The following is a 26328-nucleotide window of genomic DNA, read 5'->3' on the forward strand; positions in this document are numbered from 1 at the left end:
GAGTCATGTTTGACAAATTTGCTGGAGTTCTTTGAGGAAGTAACATATAGGGTGGATAAAGGGGAACCAGTGGACGTAGTGTATTTAGACTTCCAAAAGGCATTTGACAAGGTGCCACACAAAAGATTATTGCTTAAGATAAAAAATCACGGGATTGGGGGTAATATTCTGGCATGGATAGAGGATTGGCTATCTAACAGAAGGCAGAGAGTTGGGATAAATGGTTCATTCTCAGACTGGCAATCAGTAACTAGTGGTGTTCCGCAGGGGTCAGTGCTGGGTCCCCAACTCTTTACAATCTATATTAACGATTTGGAGGAGGGGACCGAGTGTAACATATCAAAGTTTGCAGATGATACTAAGATGGGAGGGAAAGTAGTGAGTGAGGAGGGCATAAAAAACCTGCAAGGGGACATAGACAGGCTAAGTAAGTGGGCAGAGATTTGGCAGATGGCATACAATACTGGAAAGTGTGAGGTTATGCACTTTGGCAGGAAAAATCGTAGAGCAAGTTATTATCTTAATGGCAAGAAACTGGAAAGTACTGAAGTACAAAGGGATCTGGGGGTCCTGGTGCACGAAACTCAAAAGGTTAGTATGCAGGTGCAGCAAGTAATTAAGGAGGCCAATGGAATGTTGGCTTTCATTGCTCGGGGGATAGAATATAAAAATAGGGAGGTATTGCTTCAGTTGTACAAGGTATTGGTGAGACCGCACCTGGAATACTGCGTACAGTTTTGGTGTCCATACTTAAGAAAGGACATACTTGCTCTCGAGTCAGTACAAAGAAGGTTCACTCGGTTAATCCCGGGGGTGAGGGGATGGACATATGAGGAGAGGTTGAGTAGATTGGGACTCTACTCATTGGAGTTCAGAAGAATGAGAGGCGATTATTGAAACATATAAGATTGTGAAGGGGTTGGATCGGGTGGATGCGGGGAGGATGTTCCCGATGATGGGTGAAACTAGAACTAGGGGGCATAGTCTTAGAATAAGGGGCTGCTCTTTCAAAACTGAGATGAGGAGGAACTACTTCACTCAGAGGGTGGTAGGTCCATGGAATATGCTGTCCCAAAAAGCTGTAGAAGCTACATCATTACATAAATTTAAAACAGAAATAGACAGTTTCCTAGAAGTAAAGGGAATTAAGGGTTACGGGGAGCGGGCAGGAATTTGGACATGAGTCTAGGTTCGGATCGGTCATGGCCCTGTGGGTAGCAGAGCGGGCCCAGGGGCCATGTAGCCTGATCCTGCTCCTATTTCGTGTGTCTAATTCTGTTAGATTCAGGAGATGGTTCTGGTTCTTATATTATGTTCTTAACTGCTTTAGGTACCATTACTAACTAAGAACACCTGACACCCTCAGAAACCATCAGCTCAGTTTAAAGCTTTTCTGCTTCAAGTTTGTGCGCAATCAACAGTGAGATTCTCCCCAAAACATAATCATTTCTAGGGAATCAGTTGCAGAGTAGAAGGATCAAAATTTAATACAACAACTTTCATTTATATAGCCTATTTAACATAGTAAAATGTCCCAAAGCGCTTCATAGGAGCGTTATCAAACAAAATTCAACACCGAGCCATATAGGAGATATTAGGACAGGTGGGTAGATTTTAAGGAGTGTCTTAAAGGAGGAGAGAGGTGTAGAGAGGCAGAGAGATTTAGGGAGGGAATTTCAGAGCCTCGGGCCCAGGCAGCTGAAGGCATGGCCACCAATGGTGGAGCGATTAAAATCGAGGATGTGCTAGAGGCCAGAATTGGAGGAGCACAGAGAACTTGGAGGGCTGTAGGAGGTTACAGAGGTAAGATGGGGAGAGACCCATGGAAGGATATGAAAACAGGGATTAGAATTTTTAAATCGAGGCATTGTCAGACCGGGAGTCAGTATAGGTCTGCGAGCACGGGGGGGTGATGGGTGAACAGGACTTGTTGCGAGTTAGGATACAAGCAGCAGAGTTTCGGTTAAGTTCAAGTTTATGCAGAATTTAAACTGCATTATAAAATACCAATGTCCCACACTCAGGATGGTCCATGTTCACACATTAATATAATGAAATACATGAAAGATTTATCCTTATACAAATGAGATCCGTCACAACTGTGGTTAACAGCCTCGAATTTTCATAAGTATTTAAATCAGCATGTCTTTATTCCGAGGGTTCTGCCATGTAGCATGCAAAATAAAATTTTACATAATAAATCTCAATCTTACTGTTGTTTACCATAAATATACTTACGACATTCCAGAAACTGTTTTAATCTCTCAAAAACTGTGTTCAGAAATTCCTAAAAAAAAAGCAAGTGGGGGGTGGGAGGGGGAAAGAGACAAACAGCATTAATTAATACTAACAAATAATAATTCAACAGGCCAGGGATAAAAAAAAAAAATCACATCCTATTCACATTAGTGATCAGTTTTGAAACTAGGACATTGAAATATTTCAACCTTTTACTTTTAACTGCATTTAAAAAACACTATCCTCTCACAACAAAACTCTGAAATCCATGTCCATTAGACCGTTAATAGAAAACTTCACCTACAAAGTTCAGAACTTTTTTTAAATTCCATGAAATCTACAGACTTCTATCAATACTATACATTCATAAGTGAAGGTTAATAAAAAAAAAACTGGAAATAACTCTTAACTATTGGATTTATGGATTGGGGGCACAGATCCTTAAATTATATTTTTTCAAATATCAAATTGTTGAATACCCCAAGAGACTAATGAAGTCGAACACATTTCAGATTTAGAATTATGGCTAAGAGAAATTATTAGGAAGTAGGCATGATAATCATTTTCTCATGTAATCAGGCATAATCAAAAAAAAATAATTCACTTCAGTGAGATGTATGTCGCCCTATATTTATATTACAAACCTTGTGTCTTGTCTCTATTCCGAGGACCGAAGGAGGCTGCAAGCGAATATTGATAAGATGGTGGAAGGTGCAAAAAAGTGGCAGATGGAATTCAATGTCAGGAAATGTAAAGTGGTACATTTCAGTTAAAAAAAAGAAAATAATTAAACTTTGAATGAGGCGAGGTAAGAGTGTCATAGAATTATACAGCACAGAAAGAGGCCCTTCGGCCCATCGTGTCTGCGCCATCCATCAAGCCCTGTCCAATCTAATCCCATTTTCCAGCATTTGGTCCATAGCCTTGTATGCAATGGCATTTCAAGTGCTCATCCAAATGCTTCTTGAATGTTGTGAGGGTTCCTGCCTCTACCACCCTTTCAGGCAGTGAGTTCCAGACTCCAACCACCCTCTGGGTGAAAAAGTTCCTCCTCAAATCCCCTCTAAACCTCCTGCCCCTTACCTTGAATCTATGCCCCCTTGTTATTGACCCCCCTACTAAGGGGAAAAGTTCCTCTTTATCTACCCTATCTATGCCCCTCATCATTTTGTACACCTCAATCAGGTCCCCCCTCAGCCTTCTTTGCTCCAAGGAAAACAACCCCAGCCTGTTTAGTCTTTCTTCATAGCTGAGGCGCTCCAGCCCAGGTAACATCCTGGTAAATCTGCTCTGCACCCTCTCCAATGCAATCACATCCTTCCTATAGTGAGGCGACCAGAACTGCACACAGTACTCCAGCTGTGGCCTTACCAGCGTTTTGTACAGCTCCATCATAACCTCCCTGCTCTTATACTCTATGCCTCGGCTAATGAAGGCAAGTATCCATATGCCTTTTTAACCACCTTATCTACCTGTTCCGCTGCCTTCAGGGATCTATGTACATGTACACCAAGGTCCCTCTGACCCTCTGTACTTCCTAGGGTCCTACCACTCATTGTGTATTCCCTTGCCTTATTTGTCCGTCCAAAATGCATCACCTCGCACTTTTCAGGGTTAAATTCCATTTGCCACTTTTCCGCCCATCTGACCAACCCGTTTATATCGTCCTGTAGCCTGAGGCTTTCCTCCTCGCAATTTACCACCCCACCAATTTTCGTGTCATCTGCGAACTTACTGATCATACCTTTTACATTCTCATCCAAATCATTTATGTAGATCACAAACAGCAAGGGACCCAGCACCGATCCCTGAGGTACCCCACTGGACACAGGCTTCCAGTCACAAAAGCAACCTTCGACCATCACCCTCTGCCTCCTCCCACTCAGCCAGTTTAGGATCCAACGTGCCAAGGCACCCTGGATCCCATGGGCTCTTACCTTCTTGACCAGTCTCCTATGCGGGACTTTGTCAAAAGCCTTACTGAAGTCCATGTATACCACATCCACAGCATTTCCCTCATCCACCCCCCTAGTCACCCCCTCGAAAAATTCAATCAGATTGGTCAGACATGATTTACCCTTGACAAAGCCATGCTGACTATCCCCGATTAATCCTTGCCTCTCCAAGTGGAGACTAATTTTGTCCCTCAGAATCTTTTCCAATAATTTCCCTACCACAGATGTTAGGCTCACTGGCCTGTAATTTCCTGGTTTATCCCTGCTACCCTTCTTGAATAATGGTACTACGTTAGCTGTTCTCCAGTCCTCTGGTACATCCCCTGTGGCCAGAGAGGTTCTGAAAATTTGTGTCAGAGCCCCTGCAATCTCCTCCTTTGCCTCACGCAGCAGCCTGGGATACATCTCGTCCGGGCCTGGGTATTTATCCACTTTTTGGCCTGCTAAAACCTCTAGTGCCTCTTCCCTCTCGATGCTAATATGTTCAAGTATATCACAGTCCCCTTGCCCGATTTCTAGGTCTACATCGTCTTTCTCCATAGTGAACACAGATGCAAAAAATTCATTTAAAACCCCGCCTACATCATCTGGCTCTACACACAGATTGCCACTTTGGTCCCTAATGGGCCCTACCCTTTCCCTGGTTATCCTCTTGCCCTTAATATACTTATAAAACATCTTAGGATTTTCCTTTATTTTGCTCGCCAGTGTTATTTCATGGCCCCTCCTCGCTCTCCTAATTTCTTTTTTAAGTATGCCCCTGCACTTTTTATACTCCTCTAGGGCTTCCTCCGTCTTAAGTCTTTTGTAACTGCCAAAAGCCCCCCTTTTTTTCCTAATGCATTTTTGTATATCCCTTGTCATCCAAGGTTCCCTTTGCTTGTTGGTCCCACCCTTGACCTTTACGGGAACATGTTGGCGTTGTACTCTCTCTATTTCCCTTCTGAAAGTCTCCCACTGTTTTGATGTGGATTTTCCTATAAAGTAGCTGCTCCCAGTCCACTTTTGCCAGATCCTGCCTTATCATATTAAAATCGGCCTTCCCCCAATTTAGAACCCTTATTTCCGGGCCGTCTTTGTCTTTTTCCATGACCACCTTAAATCTCACCGAATTATGGTCACTGTCGCCAAAATGCTCTCCTACTGACACTTCCACCACTTGCCCGGCTACATTCCCTAGAATTAGGTCCAGTACCGCCCCCTCTCTTGTAGGACTTTCTACATGTTGGCTCAAAAAGCTCTCCTGGATGCACTTTAAGAGTTCTGCACCCTCTAAGCCTTTCACACTCTGACTATCCCAATTTATATTGGGGAAGTTGAAATCCCCCACTATTATTACCCTATTATTTTCGCACTTCTCTGAGATTTGCCTACATATCTGTTCCTCTATCTCCCCCTGACTGTTTGGGGGCCTATAGTACACTCCCATGTGGAAGATCAAAGAGATTTGTGGGTTTAGGTTCACATGACAATAAAAGGTGCACCTAAAGTGGATAAGGCCATAAAAAGCTAACATAATACTGTGCTGGGTTTTATGGCAAGACCTATAGAATATAAAAATCGAGATGTAATGATGAATCGATATAATTTAAGGAAAAGGTTAGATCGGTGTTTGAAGGAAAGAGGGAATAACGAGATATGGGAACAGGGTGGGGCGCATGGGATTTCGGCTGGTTACTTGTTCCTCATTGATGTTTTCTGGTACTTAAAATTAATTCACTTTTAGTCAATTGGGTATTTGATCAGCAACCTAAGTGCTTAATTTGAGCAATCATTTTTTGTGCTACTGATATGTGATGACTCTGAGGGTTGTAGTTTCAGGTATGATGCTATGACCATGCAGTGCAATTAAATAGAAATTACAGTGGTGAAACAAGTCGTCTGACCCACCCAGTCCATGTTGATGTTTAGACTCCCCAGGAACAGTAGTCCTAATACCATGTGCCCACCCTGTTCCCATATCTGTTTATTTACCCTTTCCTTTAAGCACCTATCTAACCTAGTTTGATAATATTGAATGATTCTTCCCCTGTCCAGCCATCTCCGACCACAAATTTATGACTAGAGCTTTCAGGCCTTTTAGTAGTCCAAACATTGATTCAGAGGAAGGAAATATATCAATACAATAAAATTCCTCGAGCTTTTCTGTAAAACTTGAGGAATTTACAGCAATACAGACATGCCAATCCAGTTCCACTACTTGGTACCAGACAAATGAGCCACATCAACTCTAGGGAATTAACTTTCTTGGTTACTGACCCTTCGGTGAGATGACGGGAGAGTGACTGTCCTTGATACCAAGGCATAATTTGACCAAATCTGACACCAAGGAGCCCTAGTAAAACTGAAGTCAATAGAGATCAGGGGGAATACCGTCCAGTGGCTGGAGCAATACCTGGCACAAAGGAAGCTGTTATGGTAGTTAGAGGCCAATAATTGGCAAGTAACATTTGCGCCAAACAAGTGCCAGGCGATGACTATCTCCAGCAAGAGAGCCTAATGACCTCCCCATGGCATTATTGTTACAGAATCCCCCACTATCGACATCCTGAGGGTCACCATTGACCAGGAATTCAACTGGAACAGCCACATAAATGCTATGGCTACTAGAGCAGGTCAGAGGCTAGGCATTCTACGGCGAGTGGTTCACCTCCTGTCTCTGCAAAGTATTTCCACTACCTGCAAGGCACAAGTCAGGAGTGAGAGAGAATACTCTCCACTTGCCTGGATGGGTGCAACTGCAAAAACACTCAACAAGCTTAAAACCATCCAGGACAAAGCAGTCTGCTTGATTGGCACCCCATTCAACAGCAGAAACATCCACGACCTCCACCACTGGCACGCCTTCGCTGCAGTGTGTAATATCTAAAGAAGGAACTGCAGCAAATAGACATTGTTTCTTCGGCAGGACCTCCCAAACCTGCATCCTGCACCACCTAAAAGTACAAGGGCATCAGGTGCATGGGAACATCACCACTTCTAAGTCACACACCATCCTGACCAGGACATATATTGCTGTTTCTTCATTGTCTCTGGATCAAAATCCTGAAACTCCCTGCCTAACAGCAATGTGGGAGTATCTCTACCACATGGATTGCAGCAGTTCAAGAAAGCAGCTCACCATCAACATATCAAGGGCAACTAAGGATGGGCCTTGCCTTCAACATCCAATTGCAAAACACTCAACAAGTTTAAAACCATCCCGGACAAAGCAGTCTGCTTCATCGGCACCCCATTCACCAGCAGAAACATCCACACCCTCCATCCCGAAGAATGATGAAAAGAAAATATCAAATAATGGTTAAATTGTTATTTCCAAAACACTAGTTCTTCAGTGTGTTTCTGAATGTTTTGAGACATGCAAACAAATTGTCCCTCAAATATTGCCCATGATAAAACTTTGCAAGTCTCTCAAGAAAATGATTGTCAAATTTGCTGTATATCTTAACTCTTGGTACTTATGTATGCCAAATAAGATATTTAAGACACCAACTACATTAAATATGTTTCTAGCTTACATGCATCAATGAAAATGCAAAACAATTATGGTTGAAGTGTCATTTTCTTGGAAGCACATTTTGAAGAAAAACATTGGCCCAGATTTTACGGTGGACCTTCAGAATGGCCCTGCAAGTTCCGGGTTTCCGCATGCGCTGCGCATGCATGAAAACCCGGAACTTGTGATCCGTCAAGTATCACTTGGTCAAATCCACCACATCCGCTACAAAATCACTTTCACTGACGCAGAGTTGGGCTATTTGCCCAACTGCTGCCCGGCAAATGCCCACGAAACCATTATGCCTGGTAAAAGCAGCTGCAAGGCCTTCTTTTACCAGCGTAAGGGTTAAAATAAATGTTAAACTACGTTTTTTTTTAATGATTTAAACATACACATACTTTTAAAATTAGTTTAGGTAAATTTTGGCCCGCTTTTAGTAATTAGTGGGATTGATAGATTTAATTTCAATTCAATTAAAGCGTAGGTCATGGCAGGACAGCCCGGCCACGTGGTATGCTCCTCCTGCGATATGTGGGAACTCAGGGACACTTCCTGTGTCCCTGACAACATCATGTGCAGGAAGTGCATCCAGCTGCAGCTACTGACAGACCGCATTGCAGCGCTGGAGCTGCGATTGGATGCATACTGGAGCGTTCACAATGCTCGGGACGTCGTGAATAGCACGTTTACAGAGTTGAACACACCACAGGTAGAGGTTGGGCAGGAAGAAAGGGAATCGGTGACCAACAGGCAGAGTACTAGGCGCAGGCAGGTAGTGCAGGGGTCCCCTGTGGTCATCCCCCTCTCAAACAGATACCACTTTGAGTGCTGTTGGGGGGCGATGGCTTATCAGAGGACAGCAGCAGCAGCCAACTTCCTGGCACCAGGGGTGGCTCTGCTGCACAGCATGGGAGGAAAAAGAGGGGTAGAGCTATAGTAATAGGGGATTCTATTGTAAGGGGAATAGATAGGCGTTTCTGCGGTCGCAAACGAGACTCCAGGATGGAGTGTTGCCTCCCTGGTGCAAGGGTCAAGGATGTCTCAGAGCGGCTGCAGAACATCTTGGAAGGGGAGGGTGAACAGCCAGTTGTCGTGGTGCATATAGGCGCCAACGATATAGGAAAAAACAGGATGAGGTCCTAAAAGCGGAATATAGGGAGTTAGGAGGTAAATTAAAAAATAGGACCTCAAAGGTAGTAATCTCAGGATTGCTACCAGTGCCACGTGCAAGTCAGAGTAGAAATAGAAGCATATTTCAGATGAATATGTGGCTAGAGGAATGGTGCAACAGGGAGGGATTCAAGTTCCTGGGACATTGGAACCGGTTCTGGGGGAGGTGGGACCAGTTCAAACCAGACAGTTTGCACCTGGGCAGGGCTGGAACCGATGTCCTAGGGGGGAGTGTTTGCTAGTGCTCTGGGGGAGGGTTTAAACTAAAATGGCAGGGGGTTGGGAACTTGAGCAGGGAGACAGAGGAAAGGGAAACAAGGATAAAAGCAAAAGATAGGAAGGAGAAAAACAAAAGTGGCAGTCAGAGAAATCAACGGTTTAAATCAAACGTGGCCACAGTAAATAATAATTCTAATAGGTCTAAGAACATTAAAAAAACAAGCCTGAAGGCTTTGTGTCTTAATGCGAGGAGCATTCGTAATAAGGTGGATGAATTGGATGCGCAAATAGAGGTAAACGAATATGATTTGGTTGGGATTACGGAAACATGGCTCAAGGATGGCCACGGCTTGGAACTCAACATCCAGGGGTATTCGATATTCAGGAAAGATAGGCAAAAAGGAAAGGGAGGTGGGGTAGCATTACTGGTTAAAGAAGGGATTAACACAATTGTAAGGAAGGATATTAGCTCTGATGATGTGGAATCTGTATGGGTAGAATTGAGAAATACTAAGGGGCAGAAAACATTAGTGGGAGTGGTATATAGACTTCCAAACAGTTAGGCAGAGGTTGGGGATGGCATTAAAAGGGAAATTAAAGAAGTGTGCAATAAGGGCACAGCAGTCATCATGGGTGACTTTAATCTACATATAGATTGGGCTAACCAAATTAATAACAATACTGTGGAGGAGGAATTCCTGGAGTGTTTCGGGGATAGCTTCCTGGAACAATATGTCGAGGGACCAACCAGAGATCAGGCCATCTTAGACTGGGTATTATGTAACGACAAAGGATTAATTAGCAATCTTGTTGTACGAGGCCCCTTGGGTCGGAGCGATCATATGATCGAATTCTTCATTAAGATGGAGAATGAAGTAGTTGACTCAGAGACTAGGGTCTTAAATTTAAATAAAGGAAACTACGATGGTCTGAGGAGCAAGTTGGGTAGGATTGATTGGGGAATGTCACTCAAAGGGTTGACGGTGGATAGGCAATGGCAAACATTCAAAGACCGAATGGATGAACTACAGAATTTGTTCATCCCAGTTTGGCATAAAAATAAAACAAAAAAGGTGACTCAACCGTGGTTAACAACGGAAATTAGGGATAGCATAAGATCCAAGGAGAGGACATATAAAATGGCCAGAAAAAACAATAATCCTGAAGATTGGGAGCAGTTTAGGATTCAACAAAGGAGGACAAAGGGATTAATTAAGAAGGGGAAAATAGAATATGAGAGTAAACTTGCAGGGAACATAAAAAACTGACTGTAAAAGCTTTTATAGATATGTGAAGAGAAAAAGATTGGTGAAGTCAAGCGTAGGTCCCTTGCAGTCAGAATCAGGGGAATTTATAATGGGGAACAAAGAAATGGCAGACCAACTAAATACATATTTTGGTTCTGTCATCACAAAGGAGGAGACAAATAACCTCCAGAGATGCCGGGGAACATAGGGTCTGATGAAAGGGTGGAACTGAAAGAAATCAGTATTTGTAGGGAAATGGTGTTAGGAAAATTGATGGGACTGAAGGCCAATAAATCCCCAGGGCCTGATAATCTACATCCTAGGGTACTTAAGGAAGTGGCCCTAGAAATAGTAGATGCATTGCTGGTCATCTTTCAGAACTCGATAGATTCTCGAACAGTACCCATGGATTGGACGGTAGCTAAGGTTACCCCACTATTCAAAAAAGGTGGTAGAGAAAAAGCGGGGAATTATAGACCAGTAAGCCTGACATCGGTAGTGGGGAGAATGCTAGAGTCCATTATAAAAGATGTAATAGCAGAACACTTGGAAAGCAGTGACAGGATCCGACAAAGCCAACATGGATTTACAAAAGGTAAATCATGCTTGACTAATCTACTGGAATTTTTGAGGATGTAACTGGTAAAATAGATATGGGAGAACCGGTGGATGTGGTGTATTTGGACTTTCAGCAGGCTTTCGATAAGGTCCCGCATAAGAGATTAGCCTGCAAAATTAAGGCACATGGGATTGGGGGCAAGGTATTGACTTGGATAGAGAACTGGTTGGCGGATAGAAAGCAGAGAGTTGGAATAAACGGGTCGTTTTCCGAGTGGCAGGCAGTGACTAGTGGGGTACCGCAAGGATCGGTCCTAGGACCCCAGCTGTTCACAGTATTTATTAATGATCTGGACAAGGGAATTGGATGTAATATATCTCCAAATTTGCAGACGTAACAAAGCTGGGTGGGAGGGTATGCTGTGAGGAGGATGTTGTGAAACTCCAGTACGATTTGGACAGGTTGGGTGATTGGGCAGAAACATGGCAAATGCACTATAATGTGGATAAATGTGAGGTTATCCACTTTGGTGGCAAAAACAGCAAGGCAGACTTATTTGAATGGCAATAGATTGGGAGAAGGGGAAGTGGAGAGACTTGGGTGTTCTTGTGCACTAGTCGCTGAAGGTAAGCATGCAGGTGCAGCAGGCGGTTAAGGCGGCAAATGATATGTTGGCCTTCGTAGCACGAGGGTTCGAGTACAGGAACAAGGATGTCTTGCTGCAGTTGTACAGGGCCTTGGTGAGGCCACACCTTGAGTATTGTGTGCAGTTTTGGTCGCCTTATCTGAGGAAGGACGTTCTTGCCATGGAAGGAGTGCAGCGAAGATTCACCAGGCTGATACCTGGGATAGCAGGAATGACTTATGAGGAGAGATTGTGTCGATTGGGCGTATACTCACTGGAGTTTAGAAGATTGAGGGGGGATCTCATCGAAACCTATAAAATTCTGTCAGGCCTGGACAGACTAGATGCAGGAACGATGTTCCCGATGGCCGGGGAGTCCAGAACCAGGGGTCATAGTCTAAGGATAAGGGGTAAGCCATTTAGGACTAAAATGAGGAGGAATTTCTTCACCCAGAGTGTGGTGAACCTGTGGAATTCTCTGCCACAGAGGGCGGTGGAGGCCAGTTCATTAAATATATTCAAGGAGTTGGATATATTTCTTAAGGCTAAAGGGATCAAGGGATATGGGGAGAAGGCAGGGACAGGCTACTGAATTTGGATGATCAGCCATGATCTCATTGAATGGCGGAGCAGGCTCGAGGGGCCGAATGGCCTACTCCTGCTTCTATGTTTCTATGTTTTAATTAAATTTTTATTTTAAAAGGATCTTTTAATTAATTTTTGAATGCGATAATTTAATTTTATTTAAGTGGTGTGAAATTTTATTTATTTGAGGATTTCTATTATGCTTATGGAGATGCCGTACATAAATGGAATCACCATAAGCATCATAGGAATCCCCCTTTATGACTGGTTGGCCTGGCCCACGTGATCTCAGGTACGCTCGCAAACTGCATGCTCCCCTGAGATCGTGGGCCTTTATGAAGGCCCAGAACCGGAAGAGTCCGAAGCTCCGGAGACACCCAAGTAAATTTGTATTTTTTTTCCGGTCCGGAGGCATACGCCGGCAGCAAGCCTCCAAACGCAATTTTCAGGCCACTACAATCTCAGAGATCCTGAAGTTGCTCCAGGATCTCAAACTGAATCAAGCCTGCCTGCCACTGCAATTTTTGCCAATACTCAGCAAGCCTTCACCAAGAGCAAACATAATGGGAGGCTCCACCTGAGGGAAGGAGACAAAGATGCAATGTATAAGCAGCTCATACAAGAAAACATTTAATAAAATTTAAGTTGCCTTTATATATATATTAAAAAATCAAACAGAATAAATGCACATACATAAATCAAATGAAGGTAAACGTTTTTTGACATTAGGATGTTCCCCATGCAGTTAAAACTACATTCAGGGAATACCCTACTGACAGCTGTAAGGTGGGATAATGAAAGCTGCTTCCTCACTGACTTAGTGGACAACTTCAATAGCCAGCGCAATGCTGATCCATACAGACTAGTAAAGTTTCGGGTTCAATTCCTGGTTTGTGATGAATTAACTGATCTTAGCTGGGGAAACAATTGAGAGACTCCAATTGGCCTCAGTGCCCCAGCTTAGACAAAGGAAACAGAAAAATCAGCTAGGGCTTCATCTCTGATATTTATACTGCTGGAAAGTGTGTGCATCAGCTAAGGGCTGGATAATTAGTTGTAATATCCTCCATAATCAACTACCAATACTCAATATCTAGGCTCCCATATCAGCAATATCCACCTGTATTGAGGTACCAAGAATCTACTGAAAATTAGGAACATATCCCAGCAACAACCAGTGTTTCAGGAGAGATGGGGAGAAAATTGACCCAAAAAACCCAGCCACCACTGAAAATATGCAAACTGAAAAGCTTGTTGTATATTAGTAAACTTGGTGGACTTAACATTCAGATAGATCAGCCACAACCTTCCCATCTATCACTCAAAACACTGAACTGTATATTAAGTACAGAGACACAAATTGTTTAATTTTTCTATACTGAAGACTTTGAATGCAAGTGCAAACCTATAAGAACAGACCCTATATTATTTAGTAAAAGCAATGTATCCACACAATTTTGTGGTAACAGAAATTTAGTAACTAGCACTTGAGGACTAAAATGTTGTTTAGATAGCTGGAGCTCTCTAACTTGTTTTGCATAATTGAGTGGAGTCATACAGGGGCAGCAATGTTCTAAAGATATCATGAAAGGAATGTACAAAGGAGGCAGGGTCCAAGCAGAATGGGAGAAGGGAAAACGTAAATACACCAGGATTTTTTGCCAATGCAACAATGGGCATTCACAGAATGTGTTTAACAGAAAGAACCTGAATTTATATAGCACCTTTAATGACTTCAAGATGTCCCAAAGTGCTTAGAGCCCATGAAATATACAGATTAAGTGAGTGGGCAAAACTATGACAAATGGAGTTCAACGTGGGCAAGTGTGAGCTCTTCCACTTTGGACCCAAGAAAGATAAATCGGAGTATTTTGTAAATGGTGAGAAACTACGAACTGTGGAGGAGCGAAGAGATTTGAGAGTCCAAGTTCAAAAATCATTAAAAACCAGTAGACAGCTACAAAAAGCAATCAAAAAGGCCAATGGGAATGTTGGCCTTTATCTCACGGGGGCTGAAATACAAACAGGAGGAAGCTATGTTTCAGTTGTACAGAGCCTTGGTCAGACCCCATCTAATTGTTCAGTTTTGGGCACTAAACCTCAAGATATATTGGCCTTGGAAGGGGTGCAGCGCAGATTCACCGGATACCATAGAAACATAGAAGATAGGAGCAGGAGTAGGCCATTCGGCCCTTCGAGCCTGCTCCGCCATTCAATGAGATCATGGCTGATCATCTAATTTCAGTACCCTGTCCCTGCCTTCTCCCCATATCCCTTTAGCCTCAAGCAATATATCCAACTCTTTCTTGAATATATTTAATTAATGAACTGGCCTCCACCGCCCTCTGTGGCAGAGAATTCCACAGGTTCACCACTCTCTGGGTGAAGAAATTCCTCCTCATTTCAGTCCTAAATGGCTTACCCCTTATCCTTAGACTATGACCCCTGGTTCTGGACTCCCCGGCCATCAGAAACATCCTTCCTGCATCTAGTCTGTCCAGACCTGACAGAATTTTATAGGCTTCGATGAGATCCCCTCTCAGTCTTCTAAACTCCAGTGAGTATAAGCCCAATCAACACAATCTCTCCTCATACGTCATTCCTGCCATCCCAGGTATCAGCCTGGTGAATCTTCGCTGCACTCCCTCCATGGTAAGAACGTCCTTCCTCAGGTAAGGTGACCAAAACTGCACACAATACTCAAGGTGCGGTCTCACCAAGGCCCTGTACAACTGTAGCAAGACATCCTTGTTCCTGTACTCGAACCCTCTTGCTACGAAGGCCAACATACCATTTGCCTTCTTAACCGCCTGCTGCACCTGCATGCTTACCTTCAGCGACTAGTGCACAACACCACCCAGGTCTCTTTGCACTTCCCCTTCTCTCAATCTATTGCCATTCAAATAATAATCTGCCTTCCTGTTTTTGCCACCAAAGTGGATAACCTCACATTTATCCACATTATAGTGCATTTGCCATGTTTCTGCCCAGTCACCCAACCTGTCCAAATCGTACTGGAGTTTCACGACATCCTCCTCACAGCTTACCCTCCCACCCAGCTTTGTGTCGTCTGCAAATTTGGAGATATTACATCCAATTCCCTCGTCCAGATCATTAATATATATTGTGAACAGCTGGGGTCCTAGGACCGATCCTTGCGGTACCCCACTAGTCACTGCCTGCCACTCGGAAAACGATCCGTTTATTCCAACTCTTTGCTTTCTGTCCGCCAACCAGTTCTCTATCCAGGCTTAGAGCGTTGAATTATGAGCCCAGGATACATCAACTTGACTTGTATTCCCTTCAGTATAGGGTAATGAGGAGTGATCTGAGCGAGGTGTTTAAAATGTTCAATGGATTTGACAGTGTAAGAATATCACTATGTTTTTACATAGTTTTGTCTCTATTTAAACAAAAACAATAATATGGAAAGGATTTGTCTAAATCACGTTATTGAAAAAGCCTGTCTTTTCCCTGTCGTGTTCTCAAAAGTCCTTCTCAATACTGCTGATAAGAAAAACTTTTTAAAGACAGGCTTTCATCACAGCAAAGGGTGCCATGAGTACATACATCAGAGGATGGTTTGGGGCGGGGGGGACGAACGATAAATAAGTAGCAACAGTCTGATATGAAAAGGGTATGTGGCATCTCATCTCTGTTTGATAAACTATTTGAAACAAATGGGTAGTTGTAAAACATTCTTCTGACGTAAGGGTTACATAGAACATACAGCACAGAAACAGGACATTCGGACCAACCAGTCCGCGCTGGCATTTATGCTCCACTCGAGCCTCCTCCCATCCTTCCTCATCTAAATAACAGCATAACCCTCTATTCCCTTCCCCCTCATATGCTTATCTAGCTTCTCCTTAAACGCATCTATACTATTCGTCTCAACTACTCCCTGTGGTAGCGAGTTCCACATTCTCACCACTCTCTGGGTAAAGAAGTTTCTTCTGAATTCCCCATTTGATTTCTTGGTGACTATCTTATATTGATTGATGGCCTCCAGTTTAGCTCTTCCCACAAGTGTGTCTACTCTATTAAAACCTTTCATAATTTTTAAAGACCTCTATTAGGTCACCCCTCAGCCTTTTCTTTTCAAGAGAAAAGGGACCCAGCCGGTTCATCCTTTCCTGATAGGTATAACCTCGCAGCTCTGGTATCATCCTTGTAAATCTTTGTTGCAGCCTCTCCAGTGCCTCTATATCCTTTTTATAATATGACGACCAGAACTGTACGCAGTACTCCAAGTGCGGTCTAAGCAAAGTTCAATATATGTTTAGCATAACTTCTCTACTTTTCAATTCTATTCCTCTAGGAATAAAACCCTAGTGCTTGGCTTGCTTTTTATGGCCATATTAAACTGTGTCACTACTTTTAGTAATTTGTGTATTTGTACTCCCAGATCCCTTTGCTCCTCCACCCCATTTCGATTCTTATTTTTCAAGTAACATGTGACCTCTTTTTTTTACCAAAATGTAATACCTCACATCCCCACCATCCCCCCATTTTATTGTTTTGTTTTTATGTCCCTTGATAATTTAATTTCATAGTTGCTCTTTTCCTTCCTAATTTTTTTTTTGACTTCTCGCCTAATCTCTTCGTATTCTCCCTCGTTATGCTCTCAACTGCTGTCCATGTACTTAGTGTACACCTCTTTCAATTTTTCCCTTATGTATTTATTCATCCATAGTGTCTCATTAGTATTTAGTTTGTTCCTGTTTTTTAGTGGAATATATTTTTCCTAGACTCTGTTGAACACCATTTTCAATGGTTCCCATTGCTATTCTACATCATTGTTTGCCAATATTGTTGTCCATTTTATTTTACCAAGTTCTACTCTCAGCCCCTCAAAAACCAGCTTTTGTCCAATCTATTACCCTGGTCTTTGTCATACTTATGTCCTTCTCAATTATTATCTTATGTTATATTATGGTCACTATTGCCTAGATGTGCCCCTACTTTTATTTCTATTATCTGCTCTGGTTCATTCCCCATTACTAGATCCCATAACAAATCCTCCCTTGTTGGGCTTCTTACATACTGGGTGATGCGCCATCAATTACTCAAAAGACTGAGGTTAAGCGAGTAACAACCAGGCTTTTATTAACTAAAGAATGAAGGTCCTGTCTCGAGTGGTCGACCCGTCCAGAATACTAAGGGACTGGGAGGTAGTCACTTATATACCTGGAATAGTGGGAGGAGTCAGCCGAGGCATGTCCAGACCTGTACCTAGTGGAATACACATACACATATACAGTGGTTTACCACACTGGGTTAGAAAGGAGTTCTGTACACATTGTAGGAACTCCATTCCCTTATCCCCTTTACCCACCCCTTCTGGACAATTAATTTTGGAGTAGTTAAAATCCCACATGATTATTATTCTATGTTTGTTACTAATTTCCCCAATTTGCTTACACCACCTCACTTCCACTATTAGGCGGTCTATTAGTGTGATTGATCCTTTGTTATGTTTTATCTCTGTCCACATGGATTCTATTTGTCACTTTTTTCTACTGCCATTGTTATCTCTAATAAGTACAGCGCCTCCACCTCCCCTTTTTCCTTTTCCATCTTTTCTAAATATGTTATACCCTGCAATGTTTAATTCCCAGTCCTGATTTTTCTGTAGCCATGTCTCAGTAATCACTACTATATCTGGTTTCTCGCAACGTATTATTGCCTTCTGTTCCCTGGTTTTATTACGGACGCGGTGTGCATTACTGTACAGACAGTTTAACTCATTTTTAATACCAATTCCTCTCACTTTATTTTTAACCATCTTTTTTACACTCCTGTTCTTTAACTCTATTTATTCCCTGGCCAATTATGTCCTCTTTTAGTTTAGTCTGTCCTATGCTCTCCTTTGCTGTTTCGTTTATATTTAGGCTCGTTTCATTTCTTGTAGATCCTTCCCCCAGCATTCGGCATGAAGAGAACCATAAACCAAAAGCATATAAGACAGATGCCATGTTTTACACGTGCACTATTCTGTATGGTTGGTTACGGTGTTTAAGATTAATGTTATGTCAGTAATAAATGAAATGAATTGTCAAACATATTGTAGTCTCTAGTTGTACAAATCTATTTAAAGGTTAAGGAAGAAATTATCCAACAGATAGGGTAGATACGGAGAAACTAATTCTTCTGGTGGGGGGAAATCATGAAGAGGACATAATCTTAAACTTAGAGCGAAGGCATTCAAGTGCCAAATACAAGAAACGAACCCAGCTCCACTTCTATTTTCATCCAACTATCCAAGCCACGTGTTGCATTCTCTGCCTGATTGTTCCAATCTTGGCCCTGCACTAACCATCAGCAATCCTGTGGGAGATCTACACACATTATACGTACACTAATTCCTGAAAATTATACAGGACATATAATTCCTATTTAATAAAACCAACATTTCTTGATGAAGCTGAAGTGATCTCACAATTGTTAATCTTTCAGAAAATGTTAAATTAGAAACAATGGTTGTTGAGGGCAAAAATTTCCAACATTAAAAAATTGCTAAAAGACTAAATACAAACCTCACATCAATTGAAACATTATGTGATAGTAAGTAGTGATTTCAAGCATGTAATACAACTGTGGAGTTCAGATAAGTGCTGTAATCTATAATAATGTAGTTTACAGCAGCTGCCTTCAAACCATTCCAGGTACCTATTATTTTATTTAATGTTATCAGAATGCAGTATTTTCCTGTATTTTTGCATTTCCTCTGTCAAATGGACATTGTGATTTTCTGACAAAGTGATCCAGATCAAACTAATTCCTTTTTATCATCTGTCCCTTGAAAATAATAGAAGTAATTGTGCAGAGAGGAACATTTTTCTATGCCTCATGGTACTGCCCTCTGGGGCTGAAGCCAAGTGAAACAGCTTATTCAAGGAATATTTCTGTGGTGGAGCACAATTAGACTGAGCAGCCTTGGGCGAGGGAAGGAAGGGGTAAAAAGAGCCAGCAGGGATCGCACTCCTACTTACTATTCAGCATTCCCCTTTGGAATGACTGGATATCAGGTGAGGACAAGGATGAGCTCTGCTGTTATTACTTTTAAATGAAAGACACCATGTGATAAACTATCATTCAGCATTACTGTCAAATGCAATACAAAGATCTGAATAATTGAAGAGCCAGTGCAAAGGAAGCATATTAAATTCCAAAGCTCTCTTGGCAGAGACTTGTAAGAATTCGCAATAATTTACAGTTCTGAAGATTAATTTTTTTGATTAAAGAATCCCTGGGCGATGTGCCTTTAAATTTCCAGGGATAGAAATGGCCATCAGACCGCATGGCCGAAGACAAAAGGACTTGGAAGCAGCTGGTGCGTGTGTCTGTGAAAAAGGGGTGATCAAAGATGGCTGCCCAACCTCGTGTTAGGACACAGAGACAATCGACATGAAAAAGGAAGATCAAAGATGGCTGACTAAACTGCCAATCAAAGGCAGTTCGGGGCGTTCCCTCCCTGCAGAGACAACCGATGTTTGTTTACAGGAACTGCTACTTTGTGTACACAAGGGATTATCCACTTCAGACTGCGGTTTCGGGTGACCACTCGTTTACACTCCTCCCAAGCTGCTTACATAATAATACAGCTCCATTCAAAACCCATCAGGATGAATGGAAATGGTTCAATAGCCCATCATACACAATGAAGACACATTTAAACTGCAGCTTTACATTCAAAGCTCAGCACAGAAGAGACATTTGAACTGAGAAAAGAAAGTTTAAAATGAACGGGTTTGGATGAATCACCCATTACTGGACAATGGGGCAGTTGAATCCCTTTTGTTTTAGCCCAGAAACATCCGGAGCTGGGCGGGCCCCAAAAGGTGGTATAAAAGATAGCTTCCCAGAAGCGCTCTCTCTATCTGGGCTTGCCTCCGTGTGCCTCTACAGCGTGGGAGTCTGCCTGTGGAAGCGAAACACCAGCAGTTTACTTTTAAAACACTGGGGTGTTTTTCACTTCGGGGCAGTGAAGATCTAAGTTCACAGGGCACGGAGCTGGCATTGCAGTGGTGAGCATATATTTTTCTGGCCTTCCACAAGGCAACTTAGGATAGGCATAGGGGTGGGAGTAAAGTGGGAATTTCGTTAGAATTGTGTATTTTAGTCGATTTCCCTCGTTGTGTCCATTTTTCCTCCCCTATTTAAGTAAGACTGTGTTGCACCTAGCAGAGAAGTGCTATAGTGAACACTGGTTTCGGTATTTAAACTTGTATTAAAAAGGGAGTAGCTGTTTTTAAGTACTGTATTTAAAACTGTATTAAAAGGGGTGTTACACCAAGCAAAGGAGTGCTGTGGTGAACGCTGTTAGCTGTTTTAAAGTAACTGTATTAAAGTGCTGTGTTTTTAAGTAAAAGCCACTAAGCTAAGGTGCTGTAGTGAGTAAAGGGTCTTTTAAGTAAAAAGTACTGGATTTAAAATAAAAGCAGTGTTGCACTGAGCAGGGAGCCCTCTAGTGGACACTGAGTGTACTGCGTGTATTAATCAGAGGAGAGTTGCACTGAGTAGGGAGCCCTCTAGTGGACACTAAGTGTGCTGCGTTTAAGCAAAAGTGTTGTAAGTTGTTTGTTTCTTTTGTTTTCAATAAATACTGCTGTGTTTTGCACCCAAACCACGAGTCACGTTGTTTTCTGTCTACATCGCCACCGAATAAGTCCGGGGGTCAGAACTCAGGAATAGGGGAGCGCTTCAAAACTGCAAGGGGGTCCCTGGAGCAGCTCGGAGGCTTCTGACTGGCCAGAGACAAATAACCCCAGCCCCACTAATTCCGTACAGACTTAAGTAAAGCCCCAAGTGGAGCAGTAGTAAAAGACATAGATTCACAGATGATCATTCGGCCCATTGCGTCTGTGCCAGCTTTCTGAAATAACTATCTCTCAAGTTCCATTTATTTGCCCTTTACTCATGTAACTAAATTTGTAACTAACTAAACTTATTAATAAATTAAACAAGGTTATTACCTAGTTTACCTAGATTAAAAACTATAAATAGACAATTGATTGATATTTACGTAATTAAATTAAATACAATAGAGATGGCAGGGCAGGTGATGTGTTGCAGCTGTAGCATGTGGGAGCTGGTGGACACCAGTGTGATCCAGGGTGACCACATCTGCAGCAAGTGTCTGCAGCTCAAGGAACTTCGGCTCAGAGTTGATGAGCTGGAGACATTGCGATACATCAGGGAGGGAGAAAGTTACCTGGACACTTTGTTCCAGGAGGCTGTCACACCCTTTAGGTTAAATACTTCAGATTTGGCCCGTGGTCAGGGACAGGAGGGTGTGACTGCGAGTGAGGCAGGTATGGGATCCAGGAGGTAGCATTGGAGGAGCCTCAGCCCTTGCACTTGTCCAACAGTTACAAGGTTCTTGCAACCTGTGTGGACGAGAGCAGGGACTGCAGGGAGGATGAGCAAACTGACCACGGCACCGTGGTACAGGGGGCCATTCAAGTGGGGGTGTAAAAAGGAATGTCGTAGTGATAGGAGACAGTATAGTTAGGGGGATAGATACTATTCTCTGCAGCCGAGAGCGTGAGTCCCGAAGGCTGTGTTGCCTGCCAGGGTTAAGGACATCTCCTCGGGGCTGGAGAGGAACTTGGAGTGGGAGGGGAAGGGTCCAGTTGTCGTGGTCCACGTAGATAGATAGAAAGACAGAAAGACTTGCATTTATGTAGCGCCTTTCACGAACACTGGACGTCTCAAAGCACTCAACAGCCAATGAACTACTTTTGAAGTGGAGTCACTGTTGTAATGTCGGAAACGCGGCAGCCAATTTGCATACAGCAAGGTCCTACAAACAGCAATGTGATAATGGCCAGATAATCTGTTTTTGTTATGTTGGTTGAGGGATAAATATTGGCCAAGATAACAGGGATAACTCCCCTGCTCTTCTTCGAAAATAGTGCCATGGGATCTTTTACGTCCACCTGAGGGCAGACGGGGACTCGGCTTAACATCTCATCTAAAAGACGGCACCTCCGACAGTGCACCACTTCCTCAGCACTGCACTGGAGCGTCAGCCTAGCTTTATGTACTCAAGTTCCTGAAGTGGGACTTGCACCCACAACCTTCTGACTCAGAGGCAAGTGTGCTACCAACTGGAACCAACAACATAGGTAAGACTAAGAGGGAGGTTCTGCTGAGGGAGTATGAGCAGCTAGGTTCTAAATTATAAAGTAGAACCACAAAGGTAATAATCCCTGGATTACTACCTGAGCTACGAGCAAATTGGCATAGGGTCAATAAGATCAGAGAGTTGAATGCGTGGCTCAAGGATTGGTGTGGGAGAAATGGGTTTCGATTCATGGGGCACTGGCACCAGTACTGGGGAAATAGGGAACTGTTCCGTTGGGACGGCCTTCACTTGAACCATGCTGGGACCAGTATCCTGGTGAATCGAATAACTAGGGCTGTAGATAGGGCTTTAAACTAAATAGTGGGAGGGAGGGTTCAAGCGAGGGGAAATTTAGAAAGTTAAAGAGAAAGGACAGGGCAATAGTGCAGGGTAGCGATATGGGCAATGAAAACTAGAGTGTGACAGAAAGGGACAGAGCGTACAAAGTGCACCAGAAAATAAGGTCAGATTAGAGCAAAATGGTAAAAGGACAAAATTAAAGGCTCTTTATCTGAATGCACGCAGCATTCGTAGCAAGATAGATGAATTTACAGCACACACAGAAATAAATGGGTATGATCTAATAGCCATCACAGAGACGTGGTTGCAATGTGACCAAGGCTGGGAACTGAATATTCAGGGGTATTTGATACTTTGGAAGGATAGACAGAAAGGAAAAGGAGGGAGGGTAGCTCTGTTAATAAAAGGATGAGATCAGTACAATAGTGAGAAATGATCATGGCTCGGAAGTTCCAGATATAGAATCAATTTGGGTGAAGGTAAGAAATAGTAAGGGAAAGAAGGCACTGGTGGGAGTAGTCTATAGGTCCCCTAACAGTAGTGACAGAGTATAAATCAAGAAATAATGGGGGCTTGCAAGGAAGATACTGCAATAATCGTGGGCGATTTTAATCTTCATATAGATTGGACAACTCAAATTGGCAAAAGCAGCCTTGAGGAAGAGTTCATAGAGTGTAATCGGGACAGTTTCTTGGAACAATACGTTATGGAACCGACCAGGGAACAGGCTATTTTAGATCTGCTAATGTGTAGTGAAACAGGATTAATTAATGATCTCATAGTAAAGGATCCTCTAGGGAAGAGTGATCATAACATGATAGAATTCCACATTCATTTTGAAGGTGAGAAACTTAGGTCTGAATCTAGAGTATTAAACTTAAATAAAGGCAATTACAAAGGTAGGAGGAGAGTGTTGGCTAAAGTGGACTTGGAAAATACATTAAAAGGTAAGACGGTAGAAAAGCAGTGGCAGGCATTTAAAGAGATATCTAATGACTCTCAACAAAGATATATTTCAGTGAGAAAGAAAGGCTCGGAGAGAAGGATGAACCAACCATGGCTAACCAAGGAAGTTAAGGATGGTATCAAATTGAAAGAAAAGGCATACAATGTTGCAAAGATTAGTGGTAGGCCAGAAGATTGGCAAAATTTTAGAAACCAGCAAAGGATAATAAAGAGGGAGAAAATAGCTTATCAGAGTAAACTAGCAAGAAATATAAAAACTGACAGTAAGAGCTTCTACAAGTATATAAAAAGGAAGAGAATAGCTAAAACATACGTTGGTCCCCTAGAGGACGAGACTGGGGAAATAATAATGGGAAACAAGGAAATGGCAGAGGTAGTAAACAAATATTTTGTATCCGTCTTCACAGTAGAGGACACTAAAAACATCCCAGTAATAGTAGAAAATCAAGGGGCAAAAGGGAGGGAGGAATGTAAAACAACCACCATCACTAGAGAAAAAGTGCTAGGCAAACTTATAGGCCTAAAGGCTGACAAGTCCCCTGAACTTGATGGCCTGCATCCTAGGGTCTTAAAAGAAGTGGCTACAGAGATAGTGGAAGCATTGGTTATAATCTTCCAAAATTCCCTAGACTCTGGAAAAGTCCCTACGGATTGGAAAACCGCAAATGTAACACCCTTATTCAAAAAAGGAACGAGACAGAATGCAGCAAACTATAGGCCAGTTAGCCTAACATCTGTCATTAGCAAAATGCTTGAATTGATTATTAAGGAAGTCATAGCACGGCATTTGGAAAATCATAATACAATCAAACAGAGCTCATTGAACATGGTTTTATGAAAGGGAAATCGTGAGACACAAATCTATTAAGAGTTCTTTGAGGAGGTAACGAGCAGGGTCAATAAAGGGGAACCAGTAGATGTAGTGTATTTGGATTTCCAAAAGGCATTCGACAAGGTGCCACATAGGAGCAGGAGGCAGTAGGAGGCCATTTGGCCCATGGAGCCTGCTCTGCCATTCAATAAGATCATGGCTGATCTTCTACCTCAACTCCACTTTCCTGCACTATCCCAATATCCTATATTGGATATTCCCTTAATATCCAAAAATCTATCCATCTCTGTCTTGAATATACTCAACGACTGAGCCTCCACAGCCCTGTGGGGTAGCGAATTCCAAAGATTCACCACCCTCTGAGTGAAGAAATTTCTCATCTCAGTCCTAAATGGCCGACCCCTTATTCGGACACTGCGACCCCTGATTCTAGACTCCCCAGCCAGGGGAAACATCCTCCCGGCATCTTCCCTGTCAAGCCCTGTAAGAATTTTGTATGTTTCAATGAGATCACCTCACTCTTCTAAACTCCAGAGAATCTAGGCCAAGTCTACTCAATCTCTCCTCATGGGACAATCCCCCCATCCCAGGAATCAGTCTGGTGAACCTTCGTTGCACTCCCTCTATGGTAAGTATATCCTTCCTTAAGTAAGGAGACCAAAATTGTACATAATACTCCAGGTGTGGTCTTGTATAATTGCAGTAAGACATCTTAACTCTTATTCACAAATTCTCTTGTAATAAAGGCCAACATACCATTTGCTTTCATAGAAACATAGAAGATAGGAGCAGGAGTAGGCCATTCAGCCCTTCGAGCCTGCTCCGCCATTCAACGGCTGATCATCCAAATTCAGTACGCTGTCCCTGCCTTCTCCCCATATCCCTTGATCCCTTTAGCCTTAACAAATATATCCAACTGCTTCTTGAATATATTGAATGAACTGGCCTCCACCGCCCTCTGTGGCAGAGAATTCCACAGGTTCACCACTCTCTGGGTGAAGAAATTCCTCATTTCAGTCCTAAATGGCTTACCCCTTATCCTTAGACTATGACCCCTGGTTCTGGACTCCCCGGCCATCGGAAACATCCTTCCTGCATCTAGTCTGTCCAGGCCTGACAGAATTTTATAGGTTTCGATGAGATCCCCTCTCAATCTTCTCAACTCCAGTGAGTATAAGCCCAATCGACACAATCTCTCCTCATACGTCATTCCTGCCATTCCAGGTATCAGCCTGGTGAATCTTCGCTGCACCCCTTCCATGGCAAGAACGTCCTTCCTCAGATAAGGCGACCAAAACTGCACACAATACTCAAGGTGCGGTCTCACCAAGGCCCTGTACAACTGCAGCAAGACATCCTTGTTCCTGTACTCGAACCCTCTTGCTACGAAGGCCAACATACCACTTGCCTTCTTAACCGCCTGCTGCACCTGCATGCTTACCTTCAACGACTGGTGTACAAGAACACCCAGGTCTCTTTGCACTTCCCCTTCTCCCAATCTATTGCCATTCAAATAATAATCTGCCTTCCTGTTTTTGCCACCAAAGTGGATAACCTCACATTTATCCACATTATAGTGCATTTGCCATGTTTCTGCCCAATCACCCAACCTGTCCAAATCATACTGGAGTTTCACGACATCCTCCTCACAGCATACCCTCCCACGCAGCTTTGTCGTCTGCAAATATGGAGATATTACATCCAATTCCCTCGTCCAGATCATTAATGTATATTGTGAACAGCTGGGGTCCTAGGACCGATCCTTGCGGTACCCCACTGGTCACTGCCTGCCACTTGGAAAATGACCCGTTTATTCCAACTCTCTGCTTTCTATCCGCCAACCAGTTCTCTATCCAAGTCAATACCTTGCCCCCAATCCCATGTGCCTTAATTTTGCACGCTAATCTCTTATGCAGGACCTTATCGAAAGCCTTCTGAAAGTCCAAATACACCACATCCACTGGTTCTCCCTTATCTATTTCACCAATTACATCCTCAAAA

The 26328-nt window shown here is 42.9% G+C and overlaps 1 protein-coding gene across 1 annotated transcript in view; it reads right to left on the reverse strand.

Annotated features, from left to right (window-relative positions):
• Positions 1–26328, reverse strand: part of ipo11 (importin 11) — an 880228-nt gene that overhangs the window by 681146 nt on the left and 172754 nt on the right. The window contains exon 8 of the mRNA XM_085965921.1: positions 2239–2287. Coding sequence (XP_085822047.1) covers positions 2239–2287 — 49 coding nt within the window. The remainder of the gene's footprint in view (positions 1–2238; positions 2288–26328) is intronic.

Source organism: Somniosus microcephalus, chromosome 2 (assembly GCF_052327205.1).
Source record: "Somniosus microcephalus isolate GS21.2 chromosome 2, FLI_Smic_1.0, whole genome shotgun sequence".
Lineage (NCBI taxonomy): Eukaryota > Metazoa > Chordata > Chondrichthyes > Squaliformes > Somniosidae > Somniosus > Somniosus microcephalus.